Source organism: Conger conger, chromosome 11 (assembly GCF_963514075.1).
Source record: "Conger conger chromosome 11, fConCon1.1, whole genome shotgun sequence".
NCBI lineage: Eukaryota > Metazoa > Chordata > Actinopteri > Anguilliformes > Congridae > Conger > Conger conger.
Genome location: NC_083770.1, coordinates 31,920,247 through 31,942,197, shown reverse-complemented (window position 1 = coordinate 31,942,197; position 21,951 = coordinate 31,920,247). Strand labels below are relative to the sequence as shown.

The window sequence follows — 21,951 nt, the reverse complement described above, 5'->3', positions numbered from 1 at the left end:
TTGATTCAGGAAAGCACAATACTGGTTAAAGGCTTGCGCTCCAAGTCGTTTTGTCCAGCGGAATAAGCCCAGAGGGGGGGTATACCGGCTGCATGAGGCCACTCACCTGGCATGTTGATCTCAGTGTAGCTGGGCCTCTTGTCACTGAGAGAGGAGAGGGTTTTTGGGGTGGAAATGGGCCCACTGATAGAGTGCCTCTGAAATACACCGGTTTAAAACATACTGAATCAACACATCATCTTTTAACCTCGTCATAAAGACAATCATCGAGCAGCATCTTATCAAAGAAATTTAACCTGATTTGGCAGGACCAATCAGAGGTGACCTTGAATCGAGCACATACTACTTATTGACTGAAATCAACTGTCCTCGTCTTGACCCATCATCCCACTTACCACCTACTTCCATGTCACACTCAGCAAAAGCAAATAGATTTGATCTGCATTTCTGGAATGTTCTAGGGAGGCTTGACAATCACACTTCCTCCAGCAAATAAACAATGAAAAGATCAACCAGATTTATACAGTAGATGCAAAATAGATCAATTATAGATCATTCTATGCCAACACCTATGGACTGGATATATAAAGTAAATGCCAAAATTTCTAGACTGTACATTATAGCAGTAAATGCATTCATTTAAAACCAGCCCTCTGCTACAGTGATATTAATTTATTAATAGGTTATTTAGACCTGTGTCTGTGTCTGTGGTAGCCCATCATTTCACCTGCAGCGCCTGTTACTGGATAAGAGTGGCACCTGAGAGAACTTCCGCCCTCCTTCACTACTCCCTGGCTCTTGAAAAGCCTCCAGGTCGGACATTAATATTTGATTTCTAATAAAAAAAAAAGTGTTTTCCCCAATGTAGGAAAAGGATTTGTGCCTCTCCTGGGTATTAAAATGGGAGAGACATGTCTTTAATATATCTGGTAAGGCCCATGAATGTTTTATTCATCTCTACTATTTTTCACCCCACCCTATCTGATATAATCAGGCTATCTGGTCATCTGATGAGGCGACTGTGGACACAGTCTGGGCTCCCTCAGATTTCTATCTGCAGTATTGCCGACGACCTGGTTAATATTTTACTAAAGCAGCTCATGGTAGGCTACATGTGCCATTTTATCACTCATTTGCCGCACACAGTCAGGCAATGCTACCTAATATCAATCTTTACTTTTTGCAATAAAACAACATTCCCCACCAAATAGTTACGCATGCAGGATCCATCTGTACATTCAAGCAGGTTTCACCCAGATTCGTTAAGGTAAGGAACCACCAAGCAAAATCGGCGTCATTATGTCAGTCTCTTTAGGTCGGCTGGCCAAGGACATGACCTCACTCCAATTTCAGAGGAAAAAAAGGAAAAGCAACGCAGGAAAATACTAAATGAACAGTCCTGAAATGGGCTACATCTGCTTCCAGGACAGAGGCAGTCACACCTCACAGACTGTCAGCTGTGACAAACTGCAACAGGAAAGGGAAGCATTCTATCTGCACAGCACTGGAGGTCTATAAAAACATGTGGAAGGAACAGCTCTTGACCCTGGGCAGGAAGTGTCCCTCAAATTAAAGGGCCCCCCCACCCACACCCACCCACCCACCAACACACACACGCACACACACGCACGCACGCACACGCACGCACACGCACGCACACGCACGCACACGCACACGCACGCACACGCACACACACGCACGCACACGCACGCAAACAATTGATAAAGTACTTCAGTACTGCAGAGCACTTCAGTGTGATGGACTGCCAGCATTGCAGAGACCAGAGCCAATGGTTCCAAGCACAAATCATGGATGCCATTTCAGGCATCAACCAGGCGCACCGCTGTGAATCAATCCTGCATTGTTTTTGAAAGCAAATAATTTTTACTGGTTGAAAGAAGCCAGCAATTCACAGCTCATTGGAGATCCAGTCCTTATTGGGTTCAGAAAACGTCTTTCCCACCACCACGGGGAACCACAGAGAAGTCTCCAAGAGGATGACATCACCAGGTCCTCAGGAGACAAATGGGAGCCATCTTTGATTACATCTACAGTGAGATGATTTCACATTTCCACCGGGGCATTATGACTTAAACATCCATCTCCTTTGTTTTTGGGGAGTATTTGGGCAAAGAACCGTTCTGCTTCAGTCTCACACAGCTCACCCTCAGTTTCAACCCGTAACCAAACATAACAATTCTTTCTCTCAACCTACATGTTGTCAGATGTCACCATCCAGTAGGTCCATATCACTACCCACAGCTAGCCAAACGTCTCAGTGAAATCAGCTGGAAAGTACTGGACTAATTGGACGATGGCGAATTTGACCCAGGTGTGGTGGCGTCTGCCTTGACCCCAGCGTGTGACCTCACCTGTATGGGCGAGACTGCGGCAGCGGGGGGGGTCTTCAGGGGGCTGGGGCTCAGGGGCGTCCGGGGGAGAGCGGTGGCGGGAGCAGTGGCAGGGGCGGCCGCGGCATTCGGGATGGGACCTGGCGGCAGAGTTTCTGGTCACCAGCAATAAAACGGTCAGAATGAGCAAGACACACAAAATTCCCTGCAGCAAAACTTGGGGTTTAGCAAGTAGTTACAGTTGTGTTCAAAATAATAGCAGTGTGTTTAAAAACGTGAGTGAAGCTCAAAATCCTTATAGTAGTTTTTATTTCGATGCATTGGGAACACTGCACATTATATCCTAAATCAAACCATGAAGAAAAATGTGTCAATTTTTTAATTACTTTACAGAAAATTAAGAAAAATGAATATTGGGCTGTTCAAAAAAATAGCAGTGTCTGCATTTTTCTTCACAAACTCAAATATTTACTGTATAAACTGAAAAATCTTCAGGATTTAGCTTTCCTGTGAATCACTAAACTAATATTTAGTTGTATAACCACGGTTTCTGAGAACTGCTTCACATCTGTGTTGCATGGAATCGACCAAAATTTCCCATTTCTCCATTTCTCTTTAGGCCAGTTGATATGTTCTTTGGCAAATTGTATCCTCTTCAGCACGTGTCTTTTTTTTAACAGCGGGGGCTTCTTGCTGATAGATTAGCTTCACACAGGCGTCTTCTAATTGTCACAGTACCCCCCGGTAACTTCAGACTGTCTTTGATCACCCTGGAGCTGATCATTGGCTGAGTCTTTGCCATTCTGGCTATTCTTCGATCCATTCGAATGGTAGTCTTTCGTTTTCTTCCACGTCTCTCTGGTTTTGCTTTCCATTTTAAAGCATTGGAGATCATTTTAGCCGAGCAGCCTATTATTTTCTGCACTTCTTTATATGTTTTTCCCTCTCCAATCAACGTTTTAATCAAACGCTGTTCTTTTGAACAATGTCTGGAACGACCCATTTTTCTCAGGTTTTCAGAGAGAAATGCATGCAAACATGTGCTGGCTTCATCCTTAAATGAGGGCCACCCGATTCACACCTGTTTTTTCACAGAATGAATGACCTCACTAATTGAACTCCACACTGCTATTATTTTGAACACGCCACTTTCAATTAATTATTCAAATACACAGACTCAGGAGCATGTGTATCATGAATGTTGGGTCTGTTGGTTTTCTATGACTCTACTATACCTACTGGTAAATTATTTGCCATGTAGTAATATATTTTCTACCAAAAACAGTGATTGATCTGGTAAGTCATGTTGGACTGCTATTATTTTGTACAAACTGTACAAATGGCGCATTTTACGAATCCAAGCCCACAGTATGATGACAGAAGGACAAGCCTCCCGTTATTACCACAGGTTTCAGTATGACTATGTAGGCGGATCAAGGTTCTGTTGAATACCAGCAAGGGCACAAGGTCTCAGGGGCAAGCAGACAAGTGGTGAACATATGTGTGCATACAGGCAGTGGGGTGGGGCTTGCAAATGCGAATGCAGTCAGCACACAGATGTGTATGCAGGTGATGTGTGCAGGTGTGAATGCAGGTGATGTGCGCAGGTGTGCATGCGGTCAGTGTGCAGGTGTGTATGCAGGTGTGAATGCAGTCAGCACACATGAGTGTATGCATGTGACGTGCGCAGGTGTGCAGGTGTGAATGCAGGTGATGTGTGCAGGTGTGCATGCAGTTAGCACACAGGTGTGCATGCAGTCAGTGTGCAGGTGTGAATGCAGGTGATGTGTGCAGGTGTGCATGCGGTCAGTGTGCAGGTGTGCATGCAGTCAGCACACAGGTGTGCATGCAGGTGGTGTTGGGTACCTTGTGATGATGCGCTGTCGAAGGACTTGATGAGGGTCTTGACGGTGGGGGAGGGTTCGGAGGAGGTGGAGGAGCGCCGGCTGAGCCCCATGCCCTGCCTGAGTGCGGCCAGGTCCCTCTCCACTGCGTTCATGTAGTTATACACCCGGCCCCTCTCCTCATCCTGCCTGCAGAGGAGCAGTGCAGAGCAACGTCATTCACAGCCAGGCCTGGGTCCACAGCAGTCTGACCACACTGAACACCCCTCATCACACACGCAGGCGCCACTTACTTGCGGTTCTTGACCTCGTCCAGCTCCTTGCCAAGCTTCTCGTTCTTCTCCTGCGCCTCCAGCAGACGCCTCCGCAGGTCCCCGATCTCCTCCTGCGCCTCAGATTTGATGTCGTTGGCGATGACCACGGCCGTCTGCAGATCGGCCTGGAACTGCCGCCACTCAGCCGACTCCTCCTGCAGCGGTGACCGCGGCACACGTGGGTATTAGAGCCTCATGTACACACGTGGGTATTAGAGCCTCACCTCCACACGGGGGTATTAGAGCCTCATGTACACACGTGGGTATTAGAGCCTCACGTACACACGTGGGTATTAGAGCCTCATGTACACACGTGGGTATTAGAGCCTCACGTACACACGTGGGTATTAGAGCCTCACGTACACACAGGTATTAGAGCCTCCCGTACACACGGGGTATTAGAGCCTCACGTACACACGTGGGTATTAGAGCCTCACGTACACACGTGGGTATTAGAGCCTCACGTACACACAGGTATTAGAGCCTCACCTCCACACGGGGGTATTAGAGCCTCACGTACACACGTGGGTATTAGAGCCTCATCTACACACGTGGGTATTAGAGCCTCACGTACACACGTGGGTATTAGAGCCTCACGTACACACGTGGGTATTAGAGCCTCACGTACACACGTGGGTATTAGAGCCTCACGTACACCGTACACACGTGGGTATTAGAGCCTCACGTACACACGTGGGTATTAGAGCCTCACGTACACACGTGGGTATTAGAGCCTCACGTACACACGTGGGTATTAGAGCCTCACGTACACACGTGGGTATTAGAGCCTCACGTACACACGTGGGTATTAGAGCCTCACGTACACACGTGGGTATTAGAGCCTCACGTACACCGTACACACGTGGGTATTAGAGCCTCACGTACACCGTACACACGTGGGTATTAGAGCCTCACGTAGACACGGGGGTATTAGAGCCTCACGTACACACGGGGTATTAGAGCCTCACCTCCACACGGGGGTACTAGAGCCTCACGTACACACGGGGTATTAGAGCCTCACGTACACACGGGGTATTAGAGCCTCACCTACACACAGGGGTATTAGAGCCTCACCTACACACGGGGGTATTAGAGCCTCACGTACACACGGGGGTATTAGAGCCTCACGTACACACGGGGTATTAGAGGTTTGCTGCTTGCAAATAGCATACTTATGTACATTACATTACATTATTGGCATTTGGCAGACGCTCTTATCCAGAGCGACGTACAGTTGATTAGACTAAGCAGGAGACAATCCTCCCCTGGAGCAATGCAGGGTTAAGGGCCTTGCTCAAGGGCCCAGCGGCTGTGCAGATCTTATTGTGGCTACACCGGGATTAGAACCACCGGCCTTGCGTGTCCCAGTCATTTAACTTAACCACTACGCTACAGGCCGCCCCAAATGTTGCAGCACAAACTTTTTTCCATAAAATTCTGATATTACATGAAACATCTATCAATGAATCACACTTTGCACACAAAAATAAATACATACACAGAGACACCTCCATATCATTACAATCACCACACAAGCCAATATGCCCATATACAGGTCTTCCTGGTTCACTCAATTGCACCAGACTAGATCCATTAAGCACATAAAAGTATTTGAATCCAACACAACTATTGTATGTATTTGTTCCAGGTCTGACTTGCATATAAGTGTACATGAGCTCACATAACCATTTAAATTCAACTAGTGGCCATATTTAATTAATTAAAGCCTTCTCACCCGCAGTTTACGATGAAGAATCTTAATCTCCCGCTCCATGTCATGTTTATGGTCCTGCAGCTTCTTTACGGAGTCTGAGAGAAAAAGAGAAACACAGTAAAGTTCACACTGAGAACGGCCCCTGTAGAGGAGGAAAAGCTAGAAAAGACCCTTTATATGGCCTGTAGAGACACCACATGACAGTTACCAACTAATGTGCCTGTGAGATTAGGCACCTGTTCTGATTCTGAGCACCTCAGGGCACCTTTCCACACCTACACAGTTGATTTCAGTAAAGAAAGTGAATGACCCATTTCTACCCGTGGAGCAGGATCTTACAATCCTGCTCTAAATTATGACTGTTGGATGGTAAAATAGCTAGGCTCTTGAGGTCTGAAGCAGCAAAGGTACCTAAGTATTGATTCAGCATTCAAGTAACAAAATAATTTGGAGTGCAATTTTGAACCGATCATGTTTGCAGTCATCTCGGAATTTAGCTGCCCATATTTTCTTGTCACCTCCAGGGCAACAAAACACTCTCATGCTTTACTTGTATAACAGGCAAAGTGGCCGTTCTCTCTGACTGAATACTACCACTCAAAGACAGCTCTACAGCGCCATCCTGTGTGCACAGATGTATTCCCATGTTTTCATTTTTCTCCAGGACCCACCACAGTGTTTACAATAAATACAATATTACTGTCAAGAGACAAACAATAGAATAATCAATATACCAATGACTAAATATTCTATGACTGAGAATGACACATGCTTTCTACAGGGAAAACATGGCAGCACAGGTATGATTGGCTGAAACTACTGCGGCTATGTAAATGCCGTGGTCCTTAATTAACACGCGTTCACAGAAAACCCACATCTGACCCAGTCGCATCGATCGGGCCCCAACACATGCGTACACATAACCCTCTGTTCCTCCCGTATGCATGTCATTTCTTGTAATTTCTTTTCTTTTGCTGTGGCTGTTCTACCTTCAGCCACATGCCATCATGAATATTCATAACAAGCCAATTTCAGAGAACACTCTGACCATCTAACAGTCAGTCTAGACTCCCTGAGGACCCTCCACTGCTCCACACACTCAGGCTCAGCCCGACTCACTCTCCAGATCAGAGATGATCAGGTTGTCGTGAAGCTTGACGGCACGGTGCTGCTCCACCTCATCCTCCAGCTCAAAGATGGTCTCCTTCATGTCTCCGATCTCAGTCTCCTTCTCCTCCAGTTCCACCTGCTGCTTGTCCATTATGCGCTTCTGCTCAGAGATCTGCTTCTGCGCATCCTCCCGAAAGTCTCGGTACTCGGCATCAAGCTGAAGAGACGAGCAGAGGAACACATGTATGAACACATAATATCCGCTATTTAGTGCTGGTTGAAATGAGTTTGAACTCCCACCTGCCCACAAAAAAAAAAAAAACATACCTGAAGCAGATTCAATGCAATATATAAAGAATATATATTGAAAATATATAATATATATAAAGAAAAAATATATCAACAAAAGATTGAATAAAGGCCAAAGACCCTATACGTCTGTGAAATGAGGTGTATGATTGTAGGCCAACAGGGTACAGGGTAGCCTTGCCGATGACAATTGGTCAAATTCCTAATTGTTTTGGATTTAAATACTTTTCTGTGCTGATGATTGATCTTGCCTGGTCCAACTGAACCAATTAAGAGGACCAGAAGATGGGGTTTGCACTTTGAGAGTAGTTCATAGGTTCCAATGCACCAGAAAAGCTCAGTAAACCATAGACAAGTATTTGAATCCAAAACGATTACATATGACCCATACTTGACGTTGGCGAGGGTCGTTCACCTTGTCGAGGGCGTCCTGCAGCCGTGCGGCCTCGTTTCGGGTGTGCCCCAGCTCCTCCTGCAGCTTGGCCGCCTGGCTCTCGGCCTGCTCCTTGTCCAGCCTCACGCTCTCCAGCAGCTCCCGGATGTCGTTCTTGTCTCCGGAGTTGTGTATGGAGTAGAGCTCGGCCACCTTCTGCCTCTCCTGCTCCAGGTGGGCGCGGCAGCGACTGAGCTCCGCCTGCTCGCTGTTCACTGCCGCCTTGTACTCCTCCAAAGCCGCCACCATGGCCGCCTTGTCCTGCCGCTCGGAGTCCACGATGCGGTCCATGTGATGGTTGCGCTCCTGTGGTGGGGGGGAAGGTGTGGGTGATGCAAGAGACGTCCCTTCCCATAAACCCTACCTCTTCTATACTCGTTCCACACATAATAATTAATAGAATTTATGCTTAATTACCTTCAGAGCACCGATGATCTCCTGGGCCTCCTTGTTGTCCTGCTCGGCCATCTTGAGCGTGTTGCTGAGGTGCTGCTGCACGCCCAGCAGCTGCTCGCGCTCAAAGCGGGCGTTCTCCGCCAGGTCCACGTAACGCTGCTCCAGCTCCAGGTAGCGGCCGCTCTTGATGTCCTCGTCGATGACGTACGCCACGTGGTGTTCATCCAGCAGGCAGCGGAAGTACTCGATCTGCCGGCCGTAGTGCTCCAGCTTGTCGCTCTGCTGGCACAGTGAGTCCATGAGGATGGCCTTCTCCTCGCCCAGACGCTCGTTCTCGCCATTCAGCTCCTGGGTGATCTGCTGCAAGTCGGACAGCTCCTGCAGGGTTGCCTGGAGCTCCTCGGACGTGCTGTGCTGGTTCTCCTCCATCTGGTGGATGCGCTCGGTCAGGCAGGCCACCGACACCTCACTGGTGTTGCCACTGCTGCCTTTTCGGGAGCGGTCCCGGCTGGGCGGGGCGCCCTCCGACTCCGAGGACGAGGAGGAACCTGAGGGGGCGTCCAGGGCATCGTCGCTGGAGGTGACGGGCTGGTAGACCTCGCTGGACTCGCTGTCCAGGTTGTCCACCGAGCTGCTCCGCTGGTGCTCTGCCAGGAGGTCCTCCATCGAACCCGGGGCCGATCCCTCCGCGGAAGAGGCTCCGCCACCAACCCCGCCCCCACTGCCATTGCTTGCCGCCAAGTCCGGGCTCGGGGACTGGTAGCAGAACATCTTGTCTGAACTGTCCAACCGCTGCTCCAGGGAGAAGCCCAGGGCATTGAGCCGGTCCTTCAGCATACGGTTCTCGTTCTTCAGCAGGTTGAGCTCCTCACGGATGCTGTGGTTCTGGTCCTGCAGGAGGAGCAGGGTGGACTCCACGTCAGCAGCACTGATGGCGGGTGGCTCCTTCTCCTGGGGCTTGTCGTCCTCGGTAGTGTCCTCTTCGTCCCCCAGGCCCAGCTGTGCCCTCATGTCACGAAGCTCGCTGCGCAGGTGCAGGATCTCCACATCCTTGCTTTTGGCCAGACCCAGCAGGTCCTTCACCTTGGCCTCCAGAGCCACCTTGTCACTGATCTGCCCGTCCGACTTGGACTTGCTCATCCGGGCCTCGGACTCGGCCAGAGCCCGGCTGCGGGAGCGTTTAGGCTGGGTGGCATCGGGCAGCCCCGGCACCGCCGCGGAGGCCTTCTTGCCTGCGGCAGTTCTGGAGTTCCTCAGGCGGTCTCTAGAGGAGCTAGCCTCTTTGGAGGTCAGAGACACCCCACGCTTGGCAGAAGAACCTTGTCAGAAAGAGCCAAAAACAGAACACAGTAAACGTACAAGTCAAATGGTACATTTACACATGTAATGGCAATGCTGACAGTTGAAGGCATCTGGGATTTCACCCATTATATTTCAATATAAATCCCAGATCCCACATTTTTCAAGTTAGTCTCATGAAAATGTTTTATTTTGCAAGTGTAAAAATACAATGGTGGCAGTACCTGAGCTGGTCTTGGCCTTGCTGTCTGGGTTAGAGGTGTTGGGCATCACAGAGGCTTGGTGGGCAGAACTGCTCTTCTTGCCCTTGGTGGCTGTGCTGTTGCCGGTTGGAGCGCCCCCTGCCATCGCGGCTAGCAGATCATCGTTGCTTTTTACCTGCAGAAGCAAGAATCAGTCTCAATCTGCTGATGGACCTGTCAGTTACAGACAATAAGGCAAGACGGAGCTCACGGGTATGGACGCTTGGTTGTAGGTTGAAATCAAAGGCAGAACACCACCGTGCCATCCTTGAAATTATCCCCAATTAAATCTGTAGCTGTATACATTATAGTTTGAAAAGGGTGGGGTGTCTCGGTGGCGCAGCCTGTAGAGCACTGACCGCATGCTCATTGCGAGCCTCGACGTCGGCGGTTCGAATCCGACCGTCCGACATTTGTTGCATGTCTTCCCCTCTCTCGCTCCCATTCTTCCTGTCTCTCTATACTACATACTGTCCAATAACGCTGAAAAAGGCCTAAAAAATATCTTTATAAAAAAAGAGAAAAAGAAAAGGGTAACCTAATGCAAGAGGCTCTGGATAAGATAATGTTGTTTCATGCAGTAAGATACTGTACCTTGGGCAGTGATGCTGTGGTAGAGGATTTGGCAGAAGTCTTGCCAGCCGTGCCTGTGACTCCACCCTCGGTCTTCCCCCGCTCTCCGCCCTGGGTTTTACCGGCCACTGGCCTGCTTGCTTTCTTCATGCTGGGCTCCTGGGTTCTGATACATTTACAATGGAATCTGCAAGAGGGACCACATCAGCCGAAATGTGTCATGGCACAGATCTGCCACGTTATGAGTCATACACTCAGACACTTTCAGTAACTTGATATTTTTGCACAAATTTTAACCTTTACTTCTGTAAATTATTTATTTTTCCCCAGGATAAAGTTAATTCAATCTGAGGATCTTCCAGGCAGGCGCAGGGGTCTGCAACCCTCCACCAGATGGCAGATATGAGCAGGATTCACACACAGGACTCCTCTGCCCAGCCTCCCAGCCCAGCCCAGCCCCCAGCCCCCCAACCCCCCAGCCCCCGCCCCCCCCCAAAGCCTTGCCATGGAAACGGACTCCATCTTTGCACAGCACAAGCTTTCACATATCCTTGTATGGGACAGACGAACCCAGAGCCTATTCAAGCACACTGCTGTGGGTGACAGGAAATGGACGCTCTTGCTGTGCCTTCAGCTTTCTTTTCCAGAAAGGGCCTGATTATCCTCAATGGATGTGTGTGCTCACTGCTCACATCATTCCCCACATGACCACTAAGAGGAAATCCAGAGTCATCGTGGAGCTGTGATCCCTTGTTCAGTCCAGAGGCACCCAGATACAAACCATACAGAAAAACATCGGACATCACTGCGTCATGATGAGCCCCAAGCAGAAAATGAATGAGGAATAAGATGAACCGCGGTGAACGGTGAACCAACCAAAGGAAAAAAGAAAAAAAAGGTTACCACCTGTCACTCAACCTTAAAATAAACAAGCCTGAATTAGGGGCTCTGTGCCTATTGTAGCAGGTTTTCTGGTACAATAGCCCTGTGGGTAAAGAATCTGCAGCACACACGGTCGGGCCACAGCATGGAGCGCTGCACACAGGGACTGGATAAACGGAAAAAAACATGGCGAGTTCACAGGCCTCTTTTCAAACACAGACGATGGGGTGCAGTGCACAACGTGTTGTGAAAACAGGGGCTGATCCCATTGGAGAGGCGGCCTCTTTAAAAACACACAACGGCTTCACTGGACAGAGCTTCCACACCTTAAAAGGCTTGAGCACAGGAGGCCCAAGAGCAGGTAGCATAGATCTGCACTACATTTCAAAACAAACGAGCGCTTATTCATGGGCTGAATGTGCTACAGTCCCCCAGCACGCTTTGTGGGTCCAACCACATGCCGGGCTGGCTGGCCCACTCACGATTGTTTCAGTTATGGTCCAGGTATTACAGTAAATAATGAATGCCACATTTTTTTCCTTTGCAGACCACTTGAGCATACTTTTCAATCGTCTTCCCACTGTTACCATCTGCCCGCTATCTTCAAACACATTCTGGAGTGTCACAGGAGTGCACATGTCATTACCGGCATTTTGCAGTGCTTGTCACATTGCTTGAACTGGAGCCAATCTGTGAACCTGCACTGAGACAGCTGAGAACATTTCAGTCTCATATTAGCTAGGGACACGCATACTACGAGTAAGAGGAATCCATTTTAAAACTGCCACCTCTTAATGTCACTGCATAAGTTTATCACGGGGTGAAAGTATCGGCATTAAAAAATAGTATATGATGTTGCTGGCTCAGAGACCTGCAATGCATGCAGGTTAATAACACTGCTGAAATCTGACTCCATAAAAGCCAGTTTGGGTACTTCCAACAGCTTTCCAATACCAAACTTTCAATTCAGTGGTTAATCTATCAATTCAGCTGGAGCAGCACTCTTTGGTATGAAAGTAGCCTGAAGTTAACGCAAAACAACAGTCTACATTCTAATTTAAAAAGTATTTTTTTAATGACCTAAAATGATACATTAAAACAATTACAGAAGAGACATCTAAATGATATGACAGCTGGATCATGGATGGATTGTTGATACAGAAATAAACAAAGCAGTATTCACAGCAACAACTTCAAACCACAGACAACCCAGTGCCGGTAAGGCAATTTCTGTTACATTTGAACAATCGTCTCCCCTCCTGGGTTTCGCTTGGACAATAACGGCCTCACAAATCATAGCATAGCTTGAATTCTGCAGCGACCTGGCTAATGTCAGTCAGCTGAGCTGCATGAGCACAGCATGAGCGCAGCATGCGGTCTCAGTCCGCGGCCGCTTGCAGAATTTAGGAGCTCACCTTCTCCCATGGCTCGCACGCGCCTTAACAGGCAAACAAAATTGCAGGCAGACGGTCAAAATATAATAAAACGGCAGATGCTCCGTGCTATCCACAAGCAGGTACCGTGTCTTTGGATGAATATACGCGAATGGCATTCAGCCCAGGGGACAACTCTTCAACTTCTCTGCATAAAAGGAGGGGGAGCAACCGTCTCTCTCGGTACTCGTTTTGAGAGTTATGAGATCTTTCCAGAATTTTCTAACGGCTCCCCGCTGTCCTTTGTGACCTCAGTGGGAAGGAAGCAGAGGTCAAAACGGAGTTAATGTATTTTGTATGCCTGTGACATAGGCCTGAAGCCTGGGCTCTGGGGGCTTGAGGTGGGGACCCACCGGTTCCCAGAAATACGCCCCGTGTAAACAACCACAAGTACTGGGGGGCAGGAGGAGAGCAGTTCGATTTAAAACAACTTCTCCAGTCATTATGAAACCAGATCCAGGTAATGACCAAGCCTGCACAAAGTGCTGAGTATAACACAAATCGCTCAGCGGTTGAGAAACACTAACATGTGGCCTGCATTTCACATGAAAGTCTGTTCGTGTTTAAGTGCCATGTTCCAAGGTAGACTTTAAAAAAGTATTTAAATGAAAAATCCTTCTGGCATCATTGCTAAAAGGGATTTTTCAAAAGCCATTTTTTAAAAACAGTGTTTAATCTTTACCTCCCCCCACATGCACACACACAAGCACACACACTCGTACACAAGCACACACGCACATGCATAATCAAAGCCAAGTAGCGTGTGTAAAAACCTTGTCCCATGAGTTTGAAGTGCTCTGGGATTCTGGGAGATATCATTCCTTCCCTCCTAGAGAGCAGCTGTTTGCAGGGGGGAAAAAGTGCAGAAAGAGAAGGAACCCTTTAAAGAAGGGGCCCAATTTGAATCATTAACATTGACACATGACAGCGTGAAAACCTCCAGCCATCATCACTGCAGTCAGCCTCAAGTTAAACCTCAGCTAGTGAGCACAACAGCAAAATGGGGGTCTGCCTGGATTCCTGGAACAAGGACAAATACAATTTCAGCCGCAAAATACAGAGGAGTGATGGAAACGATGATGATGAATACTACCTCAAAAGGGCTACAAGCTAACCCAAAGTGCAGTTGCACAACAATAAAAACGTTAATATTTAAAAAATAATAAATACAGCCAAGATGTAAGATCATTCTATGAGAATTCACTTGGCCATCTGCCAGAGGACCAGTCTACCAGCTAATAAAAACATCTAAGAGAGTGGGCTGTGTGATTTTGTTTTTTGGAGTAGGCAGAATTCTGTTTTTTAAGTTGCATAACTCATATATAGACTGAGTACAGCTAACTTAAATGAAAGATACAACAGCTGGGATAAATGCCTTGACCCGTTGTTCCCGGTTGTCGACGTCTGGAAGCGTCACCCAGGGGGAAGTGCTTCAGATTCTTGGCAGAGCGGGTGTCTTCCATCAACAAGTGTTTCACAGCCGTTAAGAGCACACTCTGTACGGGCTAAATATTTTTGAGACATGCTCAAGATTTCACAGGCCATGTTTAAGGAACCAAGCTTCATTTGGTGACCATAATATCCCTGATCTTTCCCTATGGCTTGTCTACTCGGGGGTTTATAGATGAACACTAGGAGATGGGTGGCATCCGGTGACCCTACACGCAGGGGCGTGGCTGCCTGTGCAAACAGAAGGTGTGTAACCTAACTATCAATATGAGAAGGTTCTACAGGAAGAGAACTCACAAAAGATAGCTCACAGCCTTATTCTGTCCTCTCAAGGGCCCAGGATTTTTCGGGGACCTGCACCGATACACACAGCTGCACACCATCTGTAGAATCTCGGAAGTGAAGACTGTCAGCCAAAATCACTTCTGGTCACAGCTATGTGGTACACAAACTCTTGTTGGGGTAAACATGAATGCATGGTGACAGACTTCCTCGGCATCGGTGAAATTATTGTTTCTTAGCAACCCCTCTCTCAGCAGCAGGCTTATGGGAGCCTGTGGGACGCCACAGAGAGGCGCGGGCCCTGTTCGGCCTGTAGGAGGAGGGGGCATCTCCTCTCCCTTCTGGGGGACAGGAAAGAGCAGGGGGTTTGCAGTTTCACCCACACCCGACCCCCATTCGGAGAGCGCAGGGCGCCCTGCCAGGTGCTGACAGGGGTGCTCAACACTTCCCTGGGCACGGCCCCAAAAATACTTAAATGTGGGTCACGGCAAATGACCAAAAAACACAACAGACCGTCAAAATGACATCCCCTCTGCCTGCAGGAGAATGAACTGGGTGGTTCACATGGGCCTAAGCAGGACAGGAGTTCCTGTTCCGTCTATTCTTTCAGGATTATATGGCTTCAGTGTGTCCAAACATTTATCCAGCTTCTCTATTTGTGCCTGAGAAAATCGTCATCTAGGGCATCTTTCTGAACATTGTGCTATGAGGCTGCTCAGGGTTCATGGTTAAAAGACAAAGCAGAACACAAACAGACACAGAGCTGTACCTCATATTACCAAAACTAAAATTTTAGAAGCGCAATAACAGACCAGTCTCAGGTCTGGCATCAGGGTGGGAAGAGCAGCAGAAGGGAGGGAGGTCAACAAATGACTTGCCAGATTGGCCACTCCTTTGCCCTTGGGGCTTGTGGGATAGGAGTGAAGTGTGCCTGCAAGCCAGCTGTCTCTGACCTCATTCATTCAGTCCCGCCTCCCATTGTTTGTGCATGAGCAAGCACGCACGCTTGAGTGTGAATGTGGGTGTGTTAGCGTCCATATCAGTGCATGTTAATATATATGGCTGTGCAGGAAGACATGCAATCATTTCTGCATGATGTGTCAGGATGGGTGTATATGCGAGCACATGTGCATGGCAGTGTGTGCACATGTGCGCATATTCATGCCAGTGTGCCTGTGCATGAGCCTGTGTGTCAGTGCACACGGGTCTGAGCAGGTACATGAGCCTGCATGCGCGGGGGTGTCGCTGAAACAGCACAGTAGACCCTGCCTTTTAGTGTAGACAAACCCCAGATGAGAAAACCTCTGGTCAGACATAAGGCTGTGCGGGCTGACAGCTTGGACATGAACCTACAATTCATGTACTGCAGGTACCAGAGTCCCTCAGTACCTACAGTAATACCCCTCGCTCCCTAGAACCTGTGCACATAAACCGAGAGAGGGGGCCGGTTTCATTAGTGCAGGGGACAGTGAGAGCAGGGAGCGGTCCGCCCAACACAGTGCACTGCCATGGGGCTTTATGCGGGTGCAGCGTAGCGGAAAGTGAGGGACACATATGAGCTGGCCCTCCTCCTCATTAACTGGGTTGGTGGCATTGGAGTCACTTCCCTTCCACAGCATCAGCTTCCTGAGGCTGCTAGTCTTTGAGCCATTCTTAAAGCTGCAGTACGCAACGGTCACAAGGTTCATTTAAAAAAATCACAACACCCATTGGCCTTGCCCACAGAGAAAGAGGTACACCCTCGCTTCTCCACACATCTCGTAAATGGCAAATGGCAGGCATTCATATAGCGCCTTTATCCAAAGCGCTGTACAATTGCTGCTTCTCCATTCACCCATTCATACACACATTCACACACCGACGGCGATTGGCTGCCAAGCAAGGCCCTGACCAGCTCGTCAGGAGCATTTGGGGGTTAGGTGTCTTGCTCAGGGACACTTCGTGACTGGACATCAAGGTCAACTCCACTGCAAGCAGGATTACAGACTGGCATGAAGGTAACTACACTAAAAAAAAGTCAGCTCCAAGAGCCACAACAGAATCTTATTTGCTCTTGCACAGCTTACTGATAAAACAATGTCCATTTACTGATAGCTGAAAACATGGTATTGCTAAATGAATTACCTAGTTTAAAGTTGGCCATCTACCTGTTGGATTGTGATGGCTAATGTTAGGCTAGCAAAATATTTTTATACATAGCTGAATAAAGCTTCTGTACCATCCCAACTAGCAGTTGGTGATACTCTTCTTCAATGCACCTATTGTGGCTATGTGCACTGCTGTGTGGATGCACAAGGTCAAGCTGTGTTGAAGCAATTGTTGAAAAAAATTTCTGAGCAGTATTCTGAGTTCATAATCTGAAAGTACACAGAAAATTCTGTCTGAATGCACGTTTTCAAGTGTGCCCTTGCTTTAATGCCAAAGACATGATGCCTGAGGTGAAAGCATCCGTGCGGTTTTAAAGCACACAGCCAGACCTGCATACTGTGTCCTCGCCCCTGCCAGGCCTCGGACCCCCGGGGCCTCCTCGTAAACAGGGTCCGCCCAGGAGACGCACCACAGCACTCTGCTCACCCCAGCTCCACACTGCGCATTCTGCAACCCAGCTCCCCCCAGCAAACAGCAGCAGGGAGTCAAGGACACGCCTGTGAATGTAATCGAGTTACCACCGTTTCCACTTCCACCTCTTGTTCATCCATGTCACCCATCCTGGGTGAAATATGTACAACAAATGACACAGATTAGGATTTTCTAATCGTTTAGTCAAACTGAATTTGTGATGATTATCAATGATCAAGATAGAAAAACAAAGTAGCTTACTTTCTTCAGGCCCCCAAGCATTCCCCACATTGACTCCAGAACTCATCAAACCGCAGCTGTTTGGAATCTGCATCCACCAATGCCAAATGTTTCCCCTCTGTTGTCTTGCTCACAGCTGTTAAAAAACTTTGCTTTCCACAGTCTATACTCGAGAAGTTCTTCCAGCAAGCTGATAAATCTGGCTGATACTGTTCGCTACACCAGTATATCAAGAGCTCCGTGTGTAGGGAAGCACATTTTCAAAGTTACTGGCAATTAAGGAGGATTCGGGGTGACACCAAAGCTAATAAAGAGCAAAGCTACAGTGGAAATTCTGATGGCACCAAAAGGTGCAGTGCACAGCAGTATCTGGTGTCAGAAGGCAAAGCGACGGTGAATAAATGTTATTTGGAGGACAAGCTCCCCAGAAACCTGGGCCATGCCAAAAATATAAATAATGGAAAATAATGGGAAAAAGGCACATTTAAAAGCAGTGACAAACATATAAATCCTTACAAAATCATCACAAGGCTCAAGATTTTGGCTAATCTGACAGGACAGCATCATGCTTATACAGACAGAAATAGGCAAGCAGAGAGGGGGAGAGAGAACAGAGGGCAAGAAACAGATTTAAATATTTGGACATACTGAAGCCATATAAATGTCTAAGGGAGTAATTTAATCTAAATTACCCTATGTGCAAAGCAAATAAAATGCTACAATTGGCCCAAGATTATTATGACTTTCATTCAAGAATCTCACCTATTGAAGGAGGATGTTTGGCGCTTTAGTAATAAGTACTACAAGGTGTTGGCCTCCTCCGCCTTTCATAAAGGTAGGCAGACAGAATTTTATATTGGCTATTTTGGAGACAGAGAGTGATGAAGGGAGTAGTGGAGCTATCATTAAAACAATGATAGGCAATACTAAAATTGCTTTCATCTCAGTCTATACACCATCTATCCAAGTTTCGCTTGATTATTGGTGCTGACTTTAATGCAGTTTGGGAACATCCAGAGAATAGAAAAGGTCTGAATGAACAAAGAGAAAACAGCGACTTGCTTCTTCACCCTTACATAGATGGGCCTTTGATGTTATCAACACTTGGCGCTTGATTAATCCTTCCCTTAGTGACTAAACCTTTCATTCTGCACGCCATAAATCTTTTTCTAGAATTGACTGCATTTTCATTTCCAAAGATCCTGCGGGGAAGGTCCACTTCCGCTGCTCCCTGTAGCTCTTTCTGATCATAATACTGTTCTTTTACAAATCCAAAAATCTTTCCTCGCTAGGAAAGTCAAGAGCAGCCAGATGGCATTTCAATACTTTGCTATTACAGAATGAACAATTCTGGGAGCCTAATTTTAATTGCTAACATTGCTGACTGCTGAGCAACTGACAAACATGTGATAAAAGAAACTTCCTCCATTTGAAATTCACCTTAATCCTGACCCCCTTGCCCCCTGTGTCTTAATCCCTGGCAGGCTCTAATGGTAGCCAATGGCGCGTGACGATCACATCTTTATGCCTGTTCTGCAGCCCTCAAGGCCAGCACCTCCCACTTATTGCTCCTCATCAGACAAAGGGCTTTTGGGGGAGCAGGGTGGGGACAGGGCACAGGCTGAGGTACACATAACAATATCTACAGTCAGAATTGGAATCCCTCAAAACAGACATGTTCACCCAACCCTGAAAATGCTACACTAGTGCTTCCCATCCAGTACCCCCCTCGGAAAGCATGCGCAATTCTCCAAGCTCTAGGAATGTGTTTTGTTTGGAGGAGTTACTATAAAACGGCGAGTTTCCAAAAGAACCCCAGAGATTTTTTCCTCTGGGTTAAGGGCCGCAGAAGACGGAGGAGGCTGTAATTCCTGTTGCATAAGGCACATTCCCCGGACAGGTATGGGGAAGAGGCCAGTTATGAAATATTGCTTCAGATGAAACATTCTCGTAATACGGGGGGTTGGGGGGGAAACAGGAAAAACAAGCAAGGTTTCTATACAAACAAAAATCATTCAACTACAGAGTGGAAACTTGATGGTTGCTTGACAAAATATAAATAGGTTGTTAGTGTAGGGAGGACAGTGTAGCAATACTCAAAAAACTTTTTTTATTTGTATTATTTCACCACTTGTTATGTGTTCCTATATAGAATGACTTAAATGGCCAGTATTCCAAGACATATAACCTAGGCAATTAGAGCTACAGGAAGACAAGTGTGGGCAGAACAGCAAGTTAGCATGTGACGAAGTTTCAAACTACTGTCAATGAGCCACTAAAGGTAGAGAACCAGAGATGAGTGTATTTGATTTTCAAACTGATTTGCAGAAATCCTTTCATAATAACAGAATGCGAGGAATAAGATGGATTTTCAGATGGGTAAGAATAAATGCATGTCCTGGATCTGAATAGCCTGGACAGGTAGATATTAATAAGTCAGTGGAAGAAAATGAGGACAGGGAGGCAGTTTTAAGCAGTCCACTCCTTGCATGAGGAACAGTATTTTCAGAGCTCTTTAGACCAGCTGGTGAGAATGAAAATCCCCAAAAGGCAAAAGACATCCAGCATTCAAGTTCCAAATGTTGTGGTACACAAAGAAATATATGCAAATCTCGCCATACCGGGGTGTCAAACATAACATCCATGTATCATTTTCTAATGCGTTGACAGAATGTCTAAAGCTCTAGGCTGAAATATGTCCTGGTGTTTTCTAGGTTGCTTGTTTTGAGACAGATCAAACAGCAGACAGGTAACCCATAAGTAAACAACTTTCTGTATGTCCCTCAAACACGCAACGTATATTTTTTACTAAAAACATAATTCTCTCCAAAACAAAGACTTTCTTGCATTAACTGGGAACTACACCAGGTCAAATGTTGCAAATGATAGTGCTTGGACTAATGACTTGACTGGAATCTCCTACCACCCTACAAGAGAGACTGTGCTATTTTTACACAGAGGTACAAAGAATGTAGTCTAGGGCTCACCATTACATCATTGTCATACCTTGGAGAATTACACATGCTACTGGCAAGGCCACACGGTGTGGGAAACTGATGCGTCTGACATTCTACTGACTTGCCGATTCCAGGGATCCCTGAATTTTGCTTTATTGTAGCCAAATGCCAGATTGACCTGGCCCCTAAGACCTAAAGCACCTACTAGAAATATTGAGCTGTATTGAAAAAAGAAAAGTGTTGATTATTACACCATGAAGGTAACGTGTTGCGAATTCTGTTGAATTGATGAGACAAGAGATGTTGCAAGCCAGCAAGGTAGACTCCTACCACTCACTAGCCTTACTCACGTTAGCTAGCTAACATTTTTTTTTAATTTTTACAAATGTTATTTTCGCGTTTCTACAGTCATTACAAATTAAACTCCATAATTATTGTAATTATATGATTGTGTTTACACAAGAGCTTACGGTCCCTTACTAACGCTACTTTGAAGATGTTACATTAGTTCGCAAGAGCCATTCAGTATTCATACAATCGTTTATTTGCCCCACTGGAAATGTTTACATGAAGCTAGCAAGCTGATTAACTACGTGCTAGTAAACCCGTCCAAGCAGACATATCGCTAGCTGATGTATGCACGGGAGACAAGACAAACATCATCAAATGTAGCAGCTCTTTAAAGAAGGCCGCTTGGTGCGGCAGAAAACGGACGATCCCAGAGTGGCTAGTGGCTACCGTTAATTGTTAAATAACGTTAACGTTACATCGCTCTCCAGCAGATAGCCTAGATCCACAGTGCTAACAGGCTAGCTAGTAGCGCCGGTTATCTATGCCAGGTAGCATGAACACCCCCGCAAACTAAAGGAAACGCGTTTGGGAATAACCAAAAACACACAAATTATGTCACCCACCGCTAATCCAAAATCAGACAGCTAACGTTAACGTATGACAAAAATAGTTAGATGTGTAAGTCTCCAGCTAACGCAACATAAGTAGCTAACGTAGCTCAAGCTTACAATTGCTACATAGCATCTACCCACAGTTGCGTAGTTTGTAACTTCGCTAGGCTAACGTTACTAACGCGAATAGTTATTTCCAATCAAGTTTTTGGTAGCAACAGACAGAAGATGCTATAAACACAGTCTATCTACACACAGAGACGCCCGACTTCCTCTGAATTCCCATGTCCAGACAGGGACGTTAGCGTTGGAGGTACACTATCGGTTCAGCAGGCAAGGAAAATCAGATTCGGCATCATCTCCTTCAAATGTTTGCGGTCTTATTAGCTTGCACAGCAGATTCAAATATTGACTAGATATTGCCTTACCTATGTCGCTTCCCTGTAAAGACTGATCTCTGGCTGTCGCGTTTACCGATTCCCCTCCATACAAAGCACACCAAATTATTGGTGAGCTACAGCATCGAAACTCTGGTTTCGGGGGTTCTCCCTTTAGTTGTCACAGCACTGGACGCAAAGAGCGTATCTTCACAGCGCTAGACCACGATTCCAACATAGACATAGATATAGCTAGCTAGTCGCTAGCTATGATTTGTAGTCAAA

The 21,951-nt window shown here is 47.0% G+C and overlaps 1 protein-coding gene across 2 annotated transcripts in view; it reads right to left on the bottom strand.

Annotated features, from left to right (window-relative positions):
• specc1la (sperm antigen with calponin homology and coiled-coil domains 1-like a) overlaps positions 1–21,951 on the bottom strand; it is a 40,239-nt gene extending 18,288 nt beyond the window's left edge. For both annotated transcript variants that reach the window (XM_061261527.1, XM_061261528.1), the window contains exons 1-11: positions 21,718–21,951; positions 10,607–10,772; positions 9,995–10,148; positions 8,493–9,790; positions 8,058–8,381; positions 7,343–7,550; positions 6,245–6,318; positions 4,489–4,664; positions 4,218–4,384; positions 2,373–2,506; positions 107–197 (exon numbers count right to left, since the gene is read on the bottom strand). In XM_061261527.1, coding sequence (XP_061117511.1) covers positions 107–197; positions 2,373–2,506; positions 4,218–4,384; positions 4,489–4,664; positions 6,245–6,318; positions 7,343–7,550; positions 8,058–8,381; positions 8,493–9,790; positions 9,995–10,148; positions 10,607–10,735 — 2,755 coding nt within the window. In that variant the 5' untranslated portion in view covers positions 10,736–10,772; positions 21,718–21,951. The remainder of the gene's footprint in view (positions 1–106; positions 198–2,372; positions 2,507–4,217; positions 4,385–4,488; positions 4,665–6,244; positions 6,319–7,342; positions 7,551–8,057; positions 8,382–8,492; positions 9,791–9,994; positions 10,149–10,606; positions 10,773–21,717) is intronic.